The sequence below is a fragment of the Rhyacophila brunnea genome, unplaced genomic scaffold (genome assembly GCF_057557595.1).
Source record: "Rhyacophila brunnea isolate RB1 unplaced genomic scaffold, BYU_Rbru_1.0 scaffold_6, whole genome shotgun sequence".
Classification (NCBI taxonomy): domain Eukaryota; kingdom Metazoa; phylum Arthropoda; class Insecta; order Trichoptera; family Rhyacophilidae; genus Rhyacophila; species Rhyacophila brunnea.
In genome coordinates this window covers 29,884,502-29,903,903 of record NW_028233276.1, presented here as the reverse complement: position 1 = coordinate 29,903,903, position 19,402 = coordinate 29,884,502, and the positions used below count along the sequence as shown (strand labels likewise).

The 19,402-nt window shown below is 30.4% G+C and overlaps 1 protein-coding gene across 1 annotated transcript in view; it reads left to right on the top strand.

The window, feature by feature from the left end:
• LOC147065515 (uncharacterized) overlaps positions 1-17,880 on the top strand; it is a 77,158-nt gene extending 59,278 nt beyond the window's left edge. The window contains exons 9-14 of the mRNA XM_085957164.1: positions 11,830-12,143; positions 13,346-13,559; positions 14,686-14,897; positions 15,464-15,649; positions 16,018-16,639; positions 16,876-17,880. Coding sequence (XP_085813290.1) covers positions 11,830-12,143; positions 13,346-13,559; positions 14,686-14,897; positions 15,464-15,649; positions 16,018-16,639; positions 16,876-16,901 — 1,574 coding nt within the window. The 3' untranslated portion in view covers positions 16,902-17,880. The remainder of the gene's footprint in view (positions 1-11,829; positions 12,144-13,345; positions 13,560-14,685; positions 14,898-15,463; positions 15,650-16,017; positions 16,640-16,875) is intronic.
• Positions 17,881-19,402: the final 1,522 nt, after the last annotated feature.

Genomic DNA, 19,402 nt, shown 5'->3' with positions numbered 1-19,402 from the left:
GACGTCACGCCATGCGAACGGAAGATAATAAATTCTTTTTAATATGTCGCTTCATTTACTGAATTCATAATAATAATAACATGTTTCTCATCAAAATACTGTGCATACATCCGAACACATACGTAGATGTGAAGAAACCTGTTTGCCTAATGAATCATTAATTGTCCATAGTGTTATATTATAATGTGTATACGTATTTTATTAATACCTACATAATTTATAATATACAATCACATATGTGATATACAATCACATCTGTGTACATATTCATTTTTTTAATGATGAAGAAAATCCTAAGAAATGCGTGAAATATAATTTACACTTGGTAGTTCCCGTATGCCCAGATGGGAACCATTCAATAAAATGCGTATTTTTTACTTGATAAGCTAATATGAATCATTGCGTATATAAAAGAGTATATTTTCTATATTATATTGAACAGATAGGTAGGTATTTTTTTATGAATTTTCCAAGAAAATTTAACGAGCGTATATTTAATATTTCATAATTCAAAAGGTCCCCTGGTTGATATGATGACAATTTTTAATTTAATATAGAATATCATCCAACGTTGATTATTATTGTTTGTGGTAAGCAAAATAATTACCTTTATAAACATTTCTGTAGTTATCATTTTTATTAAATTGATAACAACTTCATTATAATATTTTAAATAAGGTAAAGTGTAAGTAATTACTTTAAAAACAATCACTCCCCATTATGTCACTATTTTATTCTATCAACGTTGATTACTATTTCTTATAATGCTATGGATTGGATACAAATCTCCTCAGTAGTATTAAATAATATGGTTAAATTCACTTTCTAAACCGTCCATTCCAAATCAATAAACAGGGGTTTCACTAAATAATTTACAACCTATCCTTGTAAAATATATGTTAAGTTATGTCCTTTATTTTAGACGGTCCATTCGTGTCTGGAAAATTTTATGTATGCAGCTGAACATGTTACAGTTCATCGTGATGTTTTGTATAAAAAATATATGGCTGTATAGCACTGAGATCAAACTCATGTCTAAATAAAACACATAAAAGTATTAAAAACCACCGGAATCCAAGAGAAACATATATACAAACATATATAGAAACATAATAATATGGTATTTATATTTATATAAAATTTTGAATGATTCAAAAGTAGGTTAGCAAGTCAGTGCTCGTAAGTATCAATACGTAGGTACCTATCAAACATCTGGTAAAAATGATAGCGTTATTATCAGATATTTGATGCTAGTCAATATCAAATCATTGATTCTAAGAAAATTTGAACATTTCTGTCTGCAATGCTCCACGAACAACGCGCCGTTTAAAAAAATCTTAATGCTTTACGACCATCTCTTTTCGGTACGATAGTTCACGATGAATTGTGATACGGCGAAATGTAATACTTACAATTAACTTGTATCCTAAAATAATATATGCTCAGTTTGGAGTGCAACACATGAAATACCCACAATGGAAAAATAGTATATAATAATATGTGCATGTTATTTTTTCACTCACAGAAGTGTATTTAAAACTACCAATGTTTCGGATTAAGATAAGTAAGTTACATGATTTTATTTACTTATTTTGTATTATAAATGTTTTATTTATTACATAAAAACTAGTTTTTCTATCAAAATAAATATATAAAATATAGTGTCACCATACTGACATTTTCATTTATAAATATATTATGGAAAAAAATACCTAAAAGCTTGTCCTATAATAAATTGACACAATAAAAAACTGAAGAAAAACAATTTTGTTAATGCTTAGAGTGTAAAAAATATAACATTTCCAAATATAAATAAAATAATAGTTTTCCTAATAATGGTTTATGCAAGAAACCGGTATTTTTGGTTCAATCTGGTAAGTATCTATATTTTCATTTTGTATTTTAGGATTGTGATTTCTTTATATTATATTATAAAAATAGACGACAGAGGCAACTGAATCTACAATCACTGAACAATGTTATATAGCTAAGAATTAGACACAACAAATTTCAATTGATATATTATATTTATGTTAAAGTAATATATTTTATAAATTATAAGATTATAATTATAACCCGTAACATACACTAAACGTTATAAATATATAATAGTTGTAATGTACCTAAACAATGATCTGCTGATTTTTAGAAAACTTTAAGTAGATACATAATGATCAGAATATATGTATGTGTGTCTTCCTAAATAATGATTTTTGAAGTAAAATTAACAATTGTAATGAGAAACGACACTGCTTTTGACGTTTTTAATAATTGATACGTAAATATATAGCAAATAGTTGTAGACTTATTTACTTCAACAATAATACCTATTTGAAGACCTTGTATCAAAAGAGATCTAAGTAGCTCCTTTTTTACGTTTGTCTGGAAATCAATAAAAACGTATTTATTTCTGTTTTATTGAATAACTAAGAGATACGTGGTGGGAATATAAAAGATTCCAAAATTTTAAATTAGAATACGGAAAAGAAGTGAATCTATATAATATTATATATTGCTCAGAAATCATAAACTAATCGGTGTGTGAACTGATGTACGCGCGTTAGAAGTTATACTTCTTTAGCGTAACGAAACAAAAACAAAACTTGTGATAACCTAGATTCTTCGACTAGCTATTAATTATCTTGTTAAATTATACACTCAAGAAAAAGAGCCGTTTATTGGAGCGCCGTTGGTTTTTTCTATACAATTTAGCGTATGTTACTAAATTATATAATTATTTCTCGTTGTTTTTATTTTTAAAGTAACAACTATCACTGACGTTTAATCGTTTGTTTACGTAAGGAATTGCAAATGGCCGACGGCAAGACGGAACAATTCTTCTATCAAACTTAAGTTTTTATACATCTGACTGATTCGCAGCTAACTTCATACTGTCGTTCACTTTCGTAATGGTGTACGCGTCAATTTCACTCCCTACCAAACGCCCCAAAAGAAGTATAACTTCAAAAAATGTCCTGATTATTTTTATTCATCTTCGGTGATTGAGGTATCTTCATCAGCATCTGAAGTTTATAGCCCGCTTTTACTCCTGATTTTAATTTGGTGTACATATCAGCCTAATGTCTTTTAAGGTATATAAAATTCGTGCATTATTGTAATATTGGAATCGGATGATAGGCTGTATTGAATAACGACTGCTAACGTGTCTAATGTAGTGGGACGCTCGGCAGGGAAAAATATTAATGTGGTCGGAAATTTGATTTACTACATTTTCCGGTACTCTATTTTGATCTATTGCGATATTTACCGCTAGATGATTCCTACAAGAAAGATCTAGATCCAGGAGTTAGATCTTTGTTGCTCAAACTAATATAAATATCTAGCTCTATCTTCATCTGGAAATATAACATAATTTTTGTTAAAAATCTCCATCGAAATCGCAAATATGACGAAATATAGAGCTGAATCTTTTTTGGTGCAAGGTATGCAATTGAAAGAAAACGTATTTACTTAGATGGAAGAAAGTGTGCCTATGATATTACTTGAAACTGACTTTGATATGAGTAATATTTTGATGTCAACAAAGAAATACATGCATGACAATAACGTTTTTACCTGTGAACTTTATACCTAGATAGGTGAAAATTGATATCATTTCGTTTAACCGCCGAAAAAATACCGACTTGTTGAGGAAAACGATTTCCACAAAGTAATCATGACATTATTCAGCAATTTCAAGTCATAACAATATGAATACATAATATATTATGATACATTACCCTTTATTGAATTTGTTCTTAGAAATAATCATTTTCATTCGAGCTTATACTAGACAAAATGTGGTGAATAAATATTTGACTTGATCGTGACCAATATAGTAATAGTATTATGATAGACACCTTGACACTTACTTAATATTTTTTTGTTTGTATACCTACGTGATTCATTTTTTTGTGATGTGGCCGCTTATTATACCTACCGGTACAAACTTTGGACAGTATTTTTTTATTACTAAGAATTGAAATTATGAATGGCAAGAAAATCCATTGACGCTCATCTAAAAATTCACACGAATAATGAAAGACACAACTACATTTAAAATTATTTTCAGCGAACCAATAAAATGTATTTTTTTTATTTTGTAGGCTATCATATGTTTTAAATATAATATTATAAGTCTAGTATAAAATAGTTATAATGAGTAGATTTTATTTGCGTCATTTCTACTGAATTGTTTGAAGGAAATCGTACGGTAGTAATTAATTATTTTACATAGCTACGTATGTGGATTTTCTCAACTTTCCTGAGTATGTTCTACACATTGCAGTTCTCAATCAAATAAAGTTTCAATAAAAAATATTTCTTCATTCTTATAATATTACATCTTTTTTCATATCGTGAAATAATCGATGAACATAAATTATTTATCGGCTGTTTATCTATCCTTAATTATTTTTTTCAACTATAATAATTTTATATTGATAAACAGTATGTGTAGGTATCATTCAAACTACAATCGGGGTTAGAATGATAAGTATAATGGTATTATACGACGGAATTGACAAGTCAATAAATAATTTTAAATAATTGTTAATACATTTTAATTTTAATATAATCAAAATAAAATTTAAAAATAATAAAGGTCATATTAATAAAATTAGTTACATATTTTTACGTAATTTATATTCATGTAGAGCATTATTATTTTATAATAACTTCTTCCTCTGCCATTTTAGATCAATATATAATTATATAGTTATATATTGCGGCCCTCGTAGGCCAAGAATGTATAAGGCACTCGCTTATCATGGGATGAGATCCTGGTTAAATTTCCGGTGAGGTCAAAATATTTATTCTTCTCAGTCCATGCCCGTTTCTTAATTAGAGCATATGGCCACTACCTTCTCAATGTGTTTAAAGGCCGAGACATACGACAATGCAGATGCATATTTCTAGCTAGATCATCCCAAATTTACCGGGTGGATGCTATTTATCGGCATCCCGGGTCGCTGGAATCTAATTGGTTGGAAGAAAAAACATGATAGGTTGATAGTCTCTTAAGATATCCGTAGCTCGTGGCCACCACCGCTGATGCAATGAGAAGCCATCTTAAATTCGTGAGACTGAACGCCCAGTATCCGCTGCAAGAATCTTTGAAGGTATGTTTATGACTGCTCTAAGCCTTCATAGGGCGCGGTGAATCGCTACCGTAAACTATCAAAATATCGTCTAAAAGACTGCATTTGGTTTATTGGCAATAAGTACAAAGATATAATATTGTGATTTTCACATGCCTGGGTGTTCCTTTTTTCACTAATTTAATTGGACACCTAGACCTGATGTAGTATAAAAAGACCGCAAATCTATAGTAATAATTGTTATAGTAAAGTCACTCGAATATTCTATATTTCTCTAAATAAAAATTACCGTCATGTACATACGATAGTTTTGGCACGAAAGAATACAGTTTCGGATAAGGGCACAGCGAGAAAGAGTTATGCAGTAGGTTTAATCCAATAAAATTATAGTCGACAATAGCTTAACTTATAGTTATACTTCAACAATATTCTCGTCAGTCGTACCTGATTTTCGCGCATAATAAAAAATGCATCTGCGCATATTAATGGCTATGTGGCTTTAATATAGTAATTATGTAAAGACAAGAAATAAGAATATCCGAATATTAATGCAACTATAATATAGTATTGTAATGAGATTTTAATAAATTGCTCTCCAAAGTAAAATTGCTCTTTTATCATATTTTTATTATCAGCTTAATCTTTTGCTTAATCATCTTCTACCCGGAACAGTTCGATGCAGCTGCACTCATATCAATCATGGATGTTCTTAAGCCACAAAACGCGGCATCGTCTTCTGCTACGCGTATCGTTAATCTCTCCTTGGATGACACTTTGGAGAATGCTGTAGGTACTTTAGTCCTCTCATAATGTGGCTGGTACTGTAGTTTGTTTACTTTACTACGCAGAACTTTTCGGTTCTTTTCTATTCGATTGAGAACATGAAAATTTGTCACCCGGTGAGTCAATTACGATATTTGAGGATGCGTTTATACAGCCACATTTCTAGTCTCAACTGTCCGTGACATCTCTCGGTTAAGCGTCCAAACCTCCATATCATGGAAAATGATTGAGAAAACATGACAACGAACCATACGCAGTCTCAGGCTTCGGTTAAGGTCTCGATTGCTAAGTAGCGTCTCATTTGTCATATTTATCATATTAGTGAATCTTATATTGACCCTGGTCATAGTGACAAACTTAATTTACGGTAGATTACATTATGAATAATAAAGAAATAAATCACCATCATTTCAGTTATAAGAGAGAAAATATAAACCTCAACTATTATGCAGATATCTTGACATAATCGTTCGATCAACCAATCGGATTAGTGTGTTTAGTCGAAATACACACACGTGATTATTGATTAAAAACACATAGGCTTGAACCAGTCGTGGGATTTGAACCTTAAAACAACTCAAAGCAAGTAAATGCAACTAATAACCTATCACATTAATACTATCGACCGAGGGTATTTGATGGATTTAGAATTTTTATAACCTATCATTTTAAAACTATACTTATTTAGTATCAATGTCGATTCTTCGAATAATAATGTAGTTGATTTAAAGATTAATAACTATATAAATTCGTTTCATTGCATTTTAAGGTGAATACTTCACCTACCAGAGATACCTATCATAAAAATGTGAAGCCTGCAATTTGAGACATTTTAAAGTATTTTAGTTAATAAAAAGGATTTCAAGTTTTTAAAAAAAATTAAAATCGTTGTTTTTTAAATTATAAAATTAAATTAAACTATACAAAGAGTATTCGCCATAAGTAATAAAGTGAGAAATTATTCGTATGGCGCGCACCTTTACTTGGCAGTCTCTATTTTGCAGGATAACTACTATAATAATTCAATAATGTGGGGTTTTCCGTACGCGATCCCCACTCCGGCGCCGTGAAATCGAGTCACAAACACATATAGCGAGTGACCCTGTATCCACAGAACACAGTAATCAGCTCATAGCTCGCAGGGAAGGTGCTTTTTGTATTTTCATACATTGATGAAATACATAATATTATACTCTAATGATCAAATCAAAGCAATCTCTATTAAAACAAAAACATTGAGTGAACTTTGTGTGTGTTATCTAAGTTTTGGAACAATATTTTAGTGTATTTGTTTGTGTAGTGAAGCAACATTCCTAATTTAAAATGATTTATCACAAGATGACAGTGGTGTTTACGATATTGGCGGGTAAATAAATTTGTTTACTTTTATTTACTAGTAGATAGACACTATTTGACTTTTCAGATTGGTTATTGTTATAATGTTATTAATTGTAAGTAATTTTATTGACATAATTGAAATGGAATTAATAGTATACTAGTTATTCTCGTTAAATTCAACATTGTAGAATAATTATAAATTACCATGTGATTTACTTGTTGGCTGCTTTAACATCTTGGATTTCCCAGTGAATACATTATAAAACAAATCACTCGCAAAAGACGAAGCAATATTATGCTAATTTAATTTTACGATTATGCAGTAGGTAGCTACATAATTAATTCAAATCGAAAATAGGTGGACTGTTAATAATATTAATTTAGTTATTATTAACTCGGTAGAATTCCATTTTTTATACTATATATTATGATCATAATTATACCTACTATTTTTCATTATTGAATATATAATTGAAAGTTTGGTCATCACTTCATTATAATAATCAATTGATTATGGAGATTAGTATCATTATGTTAATTTGTGGTTTTTTTCATCTCTGTATGTAAGTTTGCATACATACAAAATCACATTACTTAATACTGTTATTATGATTATTGATCACCCTGTGGTATTCTTTCTTCTTGCTCATTTTGAGCTCATTGCAGAGCCCATTCTCAAGTAATATCATGAGAATGGTCTATGTAACTAACACTAAATGCTGTATAAAAAGAACATATGTGTAACACAGGGACCCATTACCAAAAAACGATAGATTTTTAACAGTCATGCCTAATATATAGGTATTTTATAATATAGACTAGATTATTGTTAGTACTTGAAACAGCTTTGGTTAGGTATTTGTTGTATAGGTTAGGTTCAATTACCGTGTAATAATTAAGAAGCGTCTAATAACAAAAACCGATAAATTCACAATTCAATATTAGTGGAAAATTACAGTTTTGTATGTCGGGCGTAACTAGTTAGTTTCATTTTTCTATCGTATTTTATATTCAATCTAGAACAATATGCATTATGCCTATCAGCTGATTAACCCCTATTTGCAATATATCCATTAGAAATGAAATCAGATGTGTCAACATCTATTTATATCACTTATAGACTGTTAAATAATATTGTGTGAAATTGGATATAGAATATAGACGTATTTTTTAATATATTTTGACCACATTGATTAATATTAGATGCCTCAATTATTGAGAAACGTCGAAGAATAAATGAGAAAGTTTAGACCATAAACGAAATAGAGCAGTTTACTATACCTATTATTATATTAAGGATTCTTTTATACTTACTGAATATTTAAGACTGTAACATTAATTTGGTATTAAGTATACGTAGGTAATTAAATATCTCAAAGACAGATAACAAATATTCTGGACACATAGTTCCGACATTGTAAAGCACAGACCAAAATTTTGTAAATACCGAGTTTCACGCAATATCCTTTTTTCTTTTATGAAAACGCAGGTTATATAGTAATAATTATTGATTAACGACTGTGGGGAAAATGTTTTTGTGTTTAGGAAATATTACTAATATCAAAATCTTCTCTCTCAAAACCTACCGATAAGATTACCATATTTTATTGTATACTGACATTTACTCATGTTATTCCAGTGCATCGTGTTAATTTTATATTCAATTTGCATGAGACAGAATAATGATTATGAAACAAACACGCTGGCAGTTGCTTCGAGCGAATTCGTTGTTTTCACTCAGCACAATATTATGTAGGAAACTAGTTTTTAATTATCTTGTTAATATGATAACCTTGGTTAGGTTCGAGGTCTTGATTATAAGTTTAGCACTGTCTTTTCCAGTCTTTGTAATTATTTCGACTAGCAAAATAACAAAGTCTGACAGACGAGAATATTGAAAATTACATTAAAATCATGGCCAAATTCCGGAATTTGAATAATTAATTTGCATAATGCACAAATCTGTAATATCGTCATCACAAATTAACGCATAGTTGGAGGTTGAACCCAATTATATACAATCCTGTTATAGGTATATTACATTATATATCGTATGGTTACCGCAAAGAGTTTGTAAGTCTCAAAAACATGTGAGGTCTTATAGCCATTTTAAAGTTTGACATCTTCCATAAAATTAGTCTAAGACTGAACCTAAGATTTTCTTAATGTATTTGGGTATATTCTATTATTTACGAATGTTAAATAGTCTATATTATCTAAGAATTATAAATAAAGTCTACGTATTAAGAAACGATCATACATATTTAGTAGACTTTAGCTTTAGTAGATAAGATTTGCCATATCTACATATTTTGATAGTTTACTGTACATTCTTATTGGAATGATGGAAGAAAATTATCGACAGTGTAAATTTCAGTAATAGTTAGAGCAGTTATATGGACTTTACTGTAATATTTCATTACAGGGCTCGAAATGTACTGGAACGCATATTACATTAAAACACTTTGTGAGTTTAGTTATAAACTTTTGGTACGATTTTTAAATTATAACGTAACACCAATTTTTATATAAGAATACCGTAACTGGTCTTACAAACCTTTTGCTGTACAATTCTATAAAGATTCAGCAATTTAACGTAACATGTCGACTTGGTAGCAGAGTATAATCGTGTTAGCAATGATATAATCCACTGAAGAGAAATCAATACAATACTAGTATTATTTTTGATAACTCAACTGATGGTAGTAAAAAAAACCATATTAATATTAAAAATGGGGTGAAAATATTTAATAAAAGGATGTTTGACTCGAGGCAAATTTATTGTATTATTTGCAGTGATTTTATTTTATATGACATGTTAGCATGAATATTTTAACATAAATTAGGTTATAAACAAATAAATACACAAATCTATTTTTAGTTTAGAGTTTATTTCAGATTAGAATATGAATTACTGAATTCACAAAATGTTTCTACCAATTCACAGCCTGATCAGAAATAAATATATAATTCTGTTTTGCAACCCCGTCAAATGGTGTGAAATTTATTTCAGTTGAAAATGTCTGTCACAAAAACTGGTTTATTTGTAATATAATAATATAACTTCCATATTTTGGCTAATAAGTCGAAAATATTAGTAATCTTTTTAATTACACAATGCTTATACATTAAATAAAATCGTAGAATAGTCTGTCATGCTGCATTATTATACTTTTTTTATTTTTTAAATAAGAATAAAAAATGTATTGTATAATCAATGACCTTGCAATTTTATCATTCGCTAAAGATACTTTTATTTTTATCGTAAGAAGTTCATTCTGTTAAATCAGTAATTTTACTGTATCACAAAAAACCATTATATAAATTTTGGAAGTATCTAACCATGACGTTAATATTTTACCCAATTGTTTTTTGTTAAGTAATCTAGATTGTATGCCATATAAATAAATGCAAGATACCATCAACTATTGATTAAAATACATCTATGAAACATATGCATAATAATGAAACTTTTTAAAACCTTATGCTAAACAATCTAAACTGTAGCTTAATTGAAGTTTGTAGTAATTTGATCTTGAATAGGTATTAATAATTTTACATAGATTCAAGGATACTTGACTGCCAAGTTGAATCGATTAAAACCTGCTAAATAAATTGTATTATTCACGTCGAAGATTTTACGCTAAATTCATTCTCATAATAAACCTTTATCACAAGAAACATTCGTTAAAAAAATATTAAACCAAATTTAAAAATATCTCGCTTTTAAGTCGACAAAAACATGACAAACTAACGACAAGTTTGTGGTTTTGCGTTAACCGCTCTTAAAAACTTTTCCAAGAAAAATAGTGTTTTTTTTACATAAAAAGCATTACAACTAAAATTAAATCAGTAGCCAGTTCATATTCTTTTATTATGTTTGCAATTCAAATTAAATCAGCAAGAGGATTTTTTTGCTAAATCGTCATATTGTAGCCAAATTTTACTATATTACAGACGTTCATATGTTCATATATGCTTCATATGTGCATGTTGAATATAATAACAACTATATTTTTTAATTTTAACATTTTCCTCATTTTTTCTAGATAGTTGAATAACAATAAGTGAAAAGAGATAAATCTAAAAAAAATTTAAGACAACGTTATATTTAGCTCGTTTTTCAATTTTACAAACCTTTCTCCCTTTTTCTTTCGTACACAGTATTTATTATTATTAATTCCGATTTTGTGAAATACTTACCTACCTATGTATTTTGTTCATAAAATACTATATCTTTGAGAACCAATTCACCCTTTGAGACTATTCTAAACAGGGATCGAAATGGGCCGGAGCGCACTGGAGCGCCGTTCTTGTTCGTGAAATCGGTAAAATTACCGCTCCGTCACGTGGAAAAAATAATTTGACACAATTTAACACATTTATCGTTTTTTTGTTGCTTTTGGAGTTAAGTAAGTGATATATTAGAACAGCCTCCTGAAATGCTTAAAACCATAAAGCATATAGACATTAGCGCATGAAAAATCCCACATTGTAAAAATCTTACACCGGCTTTCAGGTACATACTGTATGTAAAATACTAAAGATGGTTTATAATCACGTTATTTTACTATATAAATCCTACTATATTTATATATTTTTATTACAGTTATGGAGGGAGTATACGACTCGAGTGCTGCACCACAAAATAACAGACCATTGAACCTCTCACCGCAATCATTTGCTCCTGCGCCGGTTGTTAACACACGTTTCAACTTCATCGATCTCGAGTTGTTAAAACAGACAGCTGAACTCTTGACTGGAAACTTCATGATCTCACCAGCCAGCGTTAAGTCGTCTCTTGGGATGATCCTAGAAGGCGCTAAGGGAAGCTGTGCGGAGGAATTAAGAAGGAACTTGAGATTATCGCCAAACGAAAAAGAGGCCAGAGAACAACTGACTGGATTTTTGTCAGAACTACAGGTATGATTTATTAATTTATCACAAACTTTTTGAACTTGAAATGTAGGTACACACATCTACAAATTTATTAATATTGGACGCTTAAACATTGCTAATAAAATATTATATCTTTATAATACAACTATAACAACCTTCAATGCGTTATTTATAATAATTAAGAATATTTCAGTGGTTTTGAATTACAATATATTGTACATATTAAAATATTTACCTAAGTTTTGCTTTCCACTATTAAATATTTATAAATTATTGACATCACAAAAGTCGCAGGGTTATAGGATACCAACTATTGCAATATGTACTCCTTTATATAACTAAACTTTTATAGGTAGGTAGACTCACTTCACTTACAGTGAACACTTTTTTTACAAATCGATACCCTATTTCAATAAGGAAACAATTCTAAATTTAAAGGGTTTTGAGTTTATAATGCTATTCGACGTAAAAAGGTCGTCCTTTACATTTCAGTTTAAAAAAGAGTCAAAAATTTCTTTAATATGTCACAAAATCGATAAACGCTTTCTGAGATTAATCATTAATTCAGTTATACTCGTATACTGCAATTTCTGGGTTAATTTATAGTTAAATTGTAAAAATTCATTGTGAATTTCTCAAGGCTCGAAATGGACCGGAGCGCCGTTCCGGTTCATAAAATCTTCAAGATTATCGCTTTGACCGTCTGAGCTATATATGCCATATAATAAAAATCGAACGCACTTATTTTTTTATAAAATACACTTCAATAACTATGTTAGTATTTTCGTAAAATTATCGAGCGCTCCGGTTCGTAAAATTGACCAAATCGAGCGCTGGCATTGATGAATTCCACTAAACCAAATATGAAAAAAAACATACATGTTCGTCAAAATTAAGGCTTCAAAATTAAAATGAGAATTTCTACTATTTAAATATGGTATCAAAATATATACTAGGCTGTAGAGAATAAGAAGCTTGTCGTAATGAAACATCAAATAAATTAATTTGACGGCACATCGGATAACTGATAACTACTTAACTTACTATTGAATTAAAACAATTATATATAATGTATCTTTTACAAGAGTATAAAATATAGTTTTTATTTATTCGCTAATAATATAAATCACGAACGAGATGTTTAAGACAAATATTTTAATACTGGGTTTAGTTGTCAGTTAAAGGTTGAGAAGATAACTAATAAAAACAATCGGTATTTTTTCCAGGTGCGCACACCGGGGATAACCTTGGCGAGTGCCAACAAGATCTTCCTGTCACACAAACTGACTCCCAAGCAAGACTATGTCAACCTGTTGAACGACGCATATTTCTCTGAATTGCAACTGGTCGATTTCTCTCAAGCCCAGAATACTGCAAAGGAAGTCAACAAATGGATTAATACCAGCACCAGAGGATTGATTCCGACACTGGTGGAGCCAAGTAAGATACATAATTTATAATACTCTATCAGTATATGCAAATAGTACATGTAATATTACTTTTAAAATTATTGTTCCGTTTAAGTTTTTTTTTTTGGAAATTTAATGAATGTAGATAACTCGCATTTGGCAATCATTGTTATGGTACCTACATGCGGTTGCGGGTTTAGGAACATGAAAGTCCACCACGATAAAATCTCATTCTTAGAATCACGTCCTGTAACAAAAAAATACTTTTGAATAGTAATATGATAGTGATGACGTGGTTTTTTGTCACACTTTGAATACTCTTGTATATTCAAATTGTAAGAAACACATACGCATATTTTAAAGATTTTTTTTTGACCATGCCCGATCCTAATAAGATCATATTATGGGCCTCCACAGAGTAGAGGTTTGAATTAGGTAACAGATTTTTGTTTTTACGAGAAATAGATGTTAGCCACTTGCTCAACATATTAATAGGTTCATACTCTGACTCATACACAAATTCAAATACAAAATGTTTACTTGCCATACTCAGGATTCAAACCTGGGACCCACGACGTTATAGGCCGACGCTTAAGCCGCGCAGTCATCGTGGGAGTTTTAAATATTTTAGTGTAATTCAATTTTTGTGACTGGTTTGAACTCTTTCGAGACCCTATTTTATAACCGTCATCTGCGTCAATATATAACATAGATAGATTACCATATTTGCTCTTAAGCGGAGCATACGGGCGTTATATTATGTAGACACTTATATTACAGACACTTTATGAGGATTGCTTGTTAGCTGCTCACCCGACTCATTGGGCTCATGACGTTGAAAGAAATGTGCATTTTACCAGTAACGGGATTTTATGCTACTCTGAATTCACAAAAAAATGGCTATATAATTTATTAAATCTTGCTTTGTATGGAATATTGCGGTGCTGTTGAATATGTACATAATTTTGCCAACAAGGTTTTGTTACCTATTCATGAGTTTTCTGATGCCGAATTAATTATCATTTTTGTAATAATATGAATTAATTATTTGTTTCAACATAGGTATCTAGTTATTTGGATAATAATATATATGGCCATGAGAAAATTTCATTTAGCTAAAAGTGATTGTTTCAAATAGCTTGTATTTTTATTTTCAGACAACTTTGCGCCTGATACCGTGATGCTTATCGCAAACGCACTCTACTTCAAAGGACTTTGGGAAAATGCTTTTGATGAAAAAATGACTTCAACAAAATGCTTCACAAACAGCGGAGGATGCCAAAATACACCAATGATGGAGAACCAGGCAGAGTTCAACTATGGACAAATCACCGACCTAGCTGCACAGGCGATCGAGCTTCCATACAAGGTGAGACACGACTACAATATTGTTTTTTTATCCTTCAATATTTCTTTTATTCCTACCAACGTACGGTACTTGTTTAAATAATCTTTAATTTTATTATACCTACATGTATTTCCTCAATTAAAATAATTAATTGAGGACTCTAAAACAAAAACGGCAGTTTCCATTTTTGAAAAATGTTAATAAAATCTCTTTTATATGCATATTTTCTAAAACATACAACATTTAAAAATAGGTTTTTTCGTAAATTGTACATATTAGAAAGATATAAAATGACTCGCAAACAATTTACGAAAATGGAAACCGGCGTTTTTGTTTCTAAGTCGCTCAACTGAAGACAAGATGTATGGTAATAAAAAAAATCAGCGTCTTCACTCTAACTGCACTCAATGTTATATATTATGTATAATGTACCAGCTACCTATATATAAGATGAAATCGCTAATACTAATACTCAAGTATATTATTATTATACAATAATAGAATAGTGCCATTTAATTCAAATGAAACATAATTATGTTCATTCTTCATAATAGTAACAGTTTTATTTTTTATTTTTTCTTCTTCAGGGAAACAGATACTCCATGCTGATTATTTTACCAGTAGATAAAAAAGGACTGAACTTGCTGATCAAAGATTTGCCTGCAGTACCACTTCATCGAATTTTATCTCAAATGGAGAAGACTGACGTGCAAGTCTCTATGCCAAGATTTACTATCGACTTCTCAATTGATTTGGTATCGGTTTTACGTAACGTAAGTACAGTTTATTTTTCAATATTTAATTTTATTTATTACATATTTTTTTGGCAAGCACCTTCTATTCTTTCATCTTCACATTTATTCGACGTTTCTGATTTGCTGCATATGCGACAAGGAAAGACGGAGGGGTGAGAATGTTATATGGTGACAGTAAAAGAACTATATTATACGATAACACAAAACCATGAAGGTTTCAAGTGATATTAAATTAATTCTCAAATCAAATAATATTATTATTACCATAACTTGCAGATTTAATTGTAAATCCTCTATATGTACTGCTACATCATAAACGTTATTGAATGTTATATTGTTGTTTTATAGTATTTCAATATTTACATTATGCACCTTTTTACTTTCAGGTTGGCATTCGTGAAGTATTCTCAAACGCAGCTAACCTTTCCGGAATAGTCGAAGGTGGTGTATCCAATCCTCAAATAAATAACTTCTTCCACAAAACACGCATCGAAGTCAACGAACAAGGATCCATAGCAGCCGCAGCCACCGGAGCAATGGTAGTTCCATTGATGAGCAGTACCACTGATAGAATGATCATCGACCATCCATTCTTCTTCTTCATCAGAGACATGACAACTGGATCAGTTCTATTCGAAGGAAGAGTAGATGAACCAGATCTAGCTACAGATAATACGTATCAAACCTCTTTGAATACTGATGAATTATCCATCTTCGAAAATTCTGGAAACAACCAACCTGCTGTACCATATCAAGGATCTCGCCAACCACCGACTAACCAAAATAGAGATGGCATCCAATTTGAGCCTGTTTCCAATCCTGCAACTCGAACAACACCAGTAGCACAGAGCTATTTAAACAGAAATCCTCAGCCGCAACAATCCGTTACAACCGCTAGTAGGTTTAATCAACCTGAAAATGTTAACAACCAACAAGTAAGATACCAACAACCACAGGCACCAACCAACAGCCGGCCGTATGCAAACCAACGATGGAGTTCAAACAACGGTAAGCGATTGACTGACTCAAATCGCATGCCCATCGCACGTTCCATCTCGTTATCATCTTCAGGTCAAACATTCATAAATCAGGCACCTCCACAACCATCATCGCACATTCCATCTACTTTAAAGTTTACTTCAGTCAAAACTCATGCTATTCCGGTAAAGGGGGCTATAGTATATTCGATGAATCCCAATAATATGGGGGTAGACGCGACTAATAATCTCGCATCTGATTTCCAGACGGGTATAGCCAGCGCAGCCAGTGATAGCGCCCAAAACCTCTTATCGCGAACTGCAACTAAACGCGTGGAAACGAATTTCCAGAGGCCACTTCCCGAGGACAATGATGGAATAAGATTCACGTTATAGAATACATAGTTTGTTTCACATTAGTTTCTGATATAAGTTTCCATGACTGTTATACTTAGTAAGATAATCGTGTGATGCCAGTAATGTGTGATTGGCAATTGAAGTGAAAGACATGCAATACCTTGAATATATACCAAAACATCACTTAGATTTTTTTAAATTCTACATTTATTTGGTCTGTAGATCAAATTCTTTTATATTTTTTTCTGAGCTTTCAATAAATGTTTGTATATTGGTTGGATGACTTGATTTTAGCCTAATTTAGATAAACGTATGTGTCGTATTCCAGGAGTGTTCGCCTTATGTGGCCCAGTGTTTGTATAATGTTAATTATTATACAATATTATAGTCTGATGTAAATATAATTTTCCATGGTTTAGTGTTTAGTTTGTGATATTTATATGGTAAGGAACAGAAGTTGTGAAGGTGTTGAAGACACTTTTAACGTTGTCTAATGTTTTTTACCTAACAAATGTTATCTGAGTGCAATTTGATGAATGTATGGTGAATATTTTGATCTTATAAGCAAATAGTTGATTTTTTATGTTTTTTAACCGAATGACGAGGATTCATTAATTTTAATTTAATTTTTATATCAGACAAAAATGAATTTTGACATTTGTGTGTCGAATTTATATGCAAGCTTTTTGCAATCGCTGGAAAGGGTTTGCAAAGCCAATAGACAAAATGAATATTGCAAGAAAATCCTTCCGAGAGAATCAAAAATATGTTTATTATCTCTTGTGAAATTTAATTGCAATATTTTTTTGAAGATGGTAAAACATTTAAATTGTTTTGTAAATTCTTCAGCAAACTTTTCCCTGTGATCTATAAAATAAATATTTTGTATCATGTTTGAATAAATGTTAAAAACAACACCTTGATTTTTATTTCCACATATCAGATTCAATGCATTCACAATGATAAGTAGGTAGCAAATATGTAATATTACACATACTATATCAAAATCTCATAATTTTCAGGTAAATTGATAATTACGTAAGATATAATATAATTTGTATCTATAAAAAGATGACAGTCCTTTTGCGACACATCTTCCAGATTAAAATGATGTGGTATAAACATTGTTATAACAATTTTAATATATACCTACTTACATAGATAAAATGAAAATTATGCACAAAATACACGTCGAATTAAAATTGACTCAGTGTATTTTTATATTCATGACGTATGCACACAATATTCCTTGTTATCTGCAGGAAATGTCATAATGTGGTAACGTAAAGTACTGAATTATGATAATGATAATAATAATTGTAATTTTATTTAAGTATAATGATTCAATAATAATTAGTATTTAAATTAATATTAAGCAACATGTACAATAAAATTCTTAAATGAATATATATGGCAAATTTACATTACAGAACCGAATTAAAAAAAAATACATATATAATAATATATAATATATACAGCACTATTGCATATCAAACACTGAAAAATATTAAGTCAAAAATAACTTTTAAAAACGTAATGTAAACTTGGTTAGTTATTAAAATTCCATTGTTTTTACCATAATTATTAGCATAAATGCACGAGAGTAGAGGGGGGGGGGGGGGGGGAGTTTGAGCCGTTATTTTTTTCGTTCCGGTTCATAATTATGTATTATCATTCGGTTCCGGTTTTTTTCCGAAAAATTCCGGTTTTCGGTTTAAGTTAGAGTGATTAATTTTTGAATGTTTTTATTCGTATTTAAAATACATTTACTAACATTTTATGGTAGGTTCCTACTTGTATGATAGCCCGACGCCACTATCTGAAGCCAATGGTTATGCCGCACCGCATGGCCGTAGCCATAACTTAAAAATATATATAATATAAATTATGAGAATTTCTTTGCGCCTTGAATTTGACACACATAATAATATGACTAAACTACAAAACTGAACGATAACTGCGCATCTGCACGCAAAACTGCTTTCGGCCGCTATCTAAGGTAGGAAAGTATCCAAGAATCCAAGTATCGAATAACACTAATTATTGTAACAATTACAATAAGTTAGTTTTAATTGTTACAATAAGTGCTATGTTTTAACAGCACCTCTCTTGGCTGTGATAAATTTTAGAGTGAGATAATTTTGACAGTTCATACGGTTAATATTTTGATACTTTCCTACTCTAGATAACTGCCGTAGAGGCCGAAAGCAGTCTTGCGTATAGAATAGATGCGCTGAAGTGGGAGTAACTTGTTTGAACATGTTACTCAAAATATCGGTTTTATCGGTTCGGTTCCGGTTTTCGGTTGCCCTGCACGAAAAGGTAATCTTTTCTACGCCGGAAATAAAATAAAATATTACTATTTTATTTAAAAAATAATGTTATTTTAATTTGTTTTTAAGATTTCCGTTTAAAAAAAGTTTTCCGTCTGAACTAC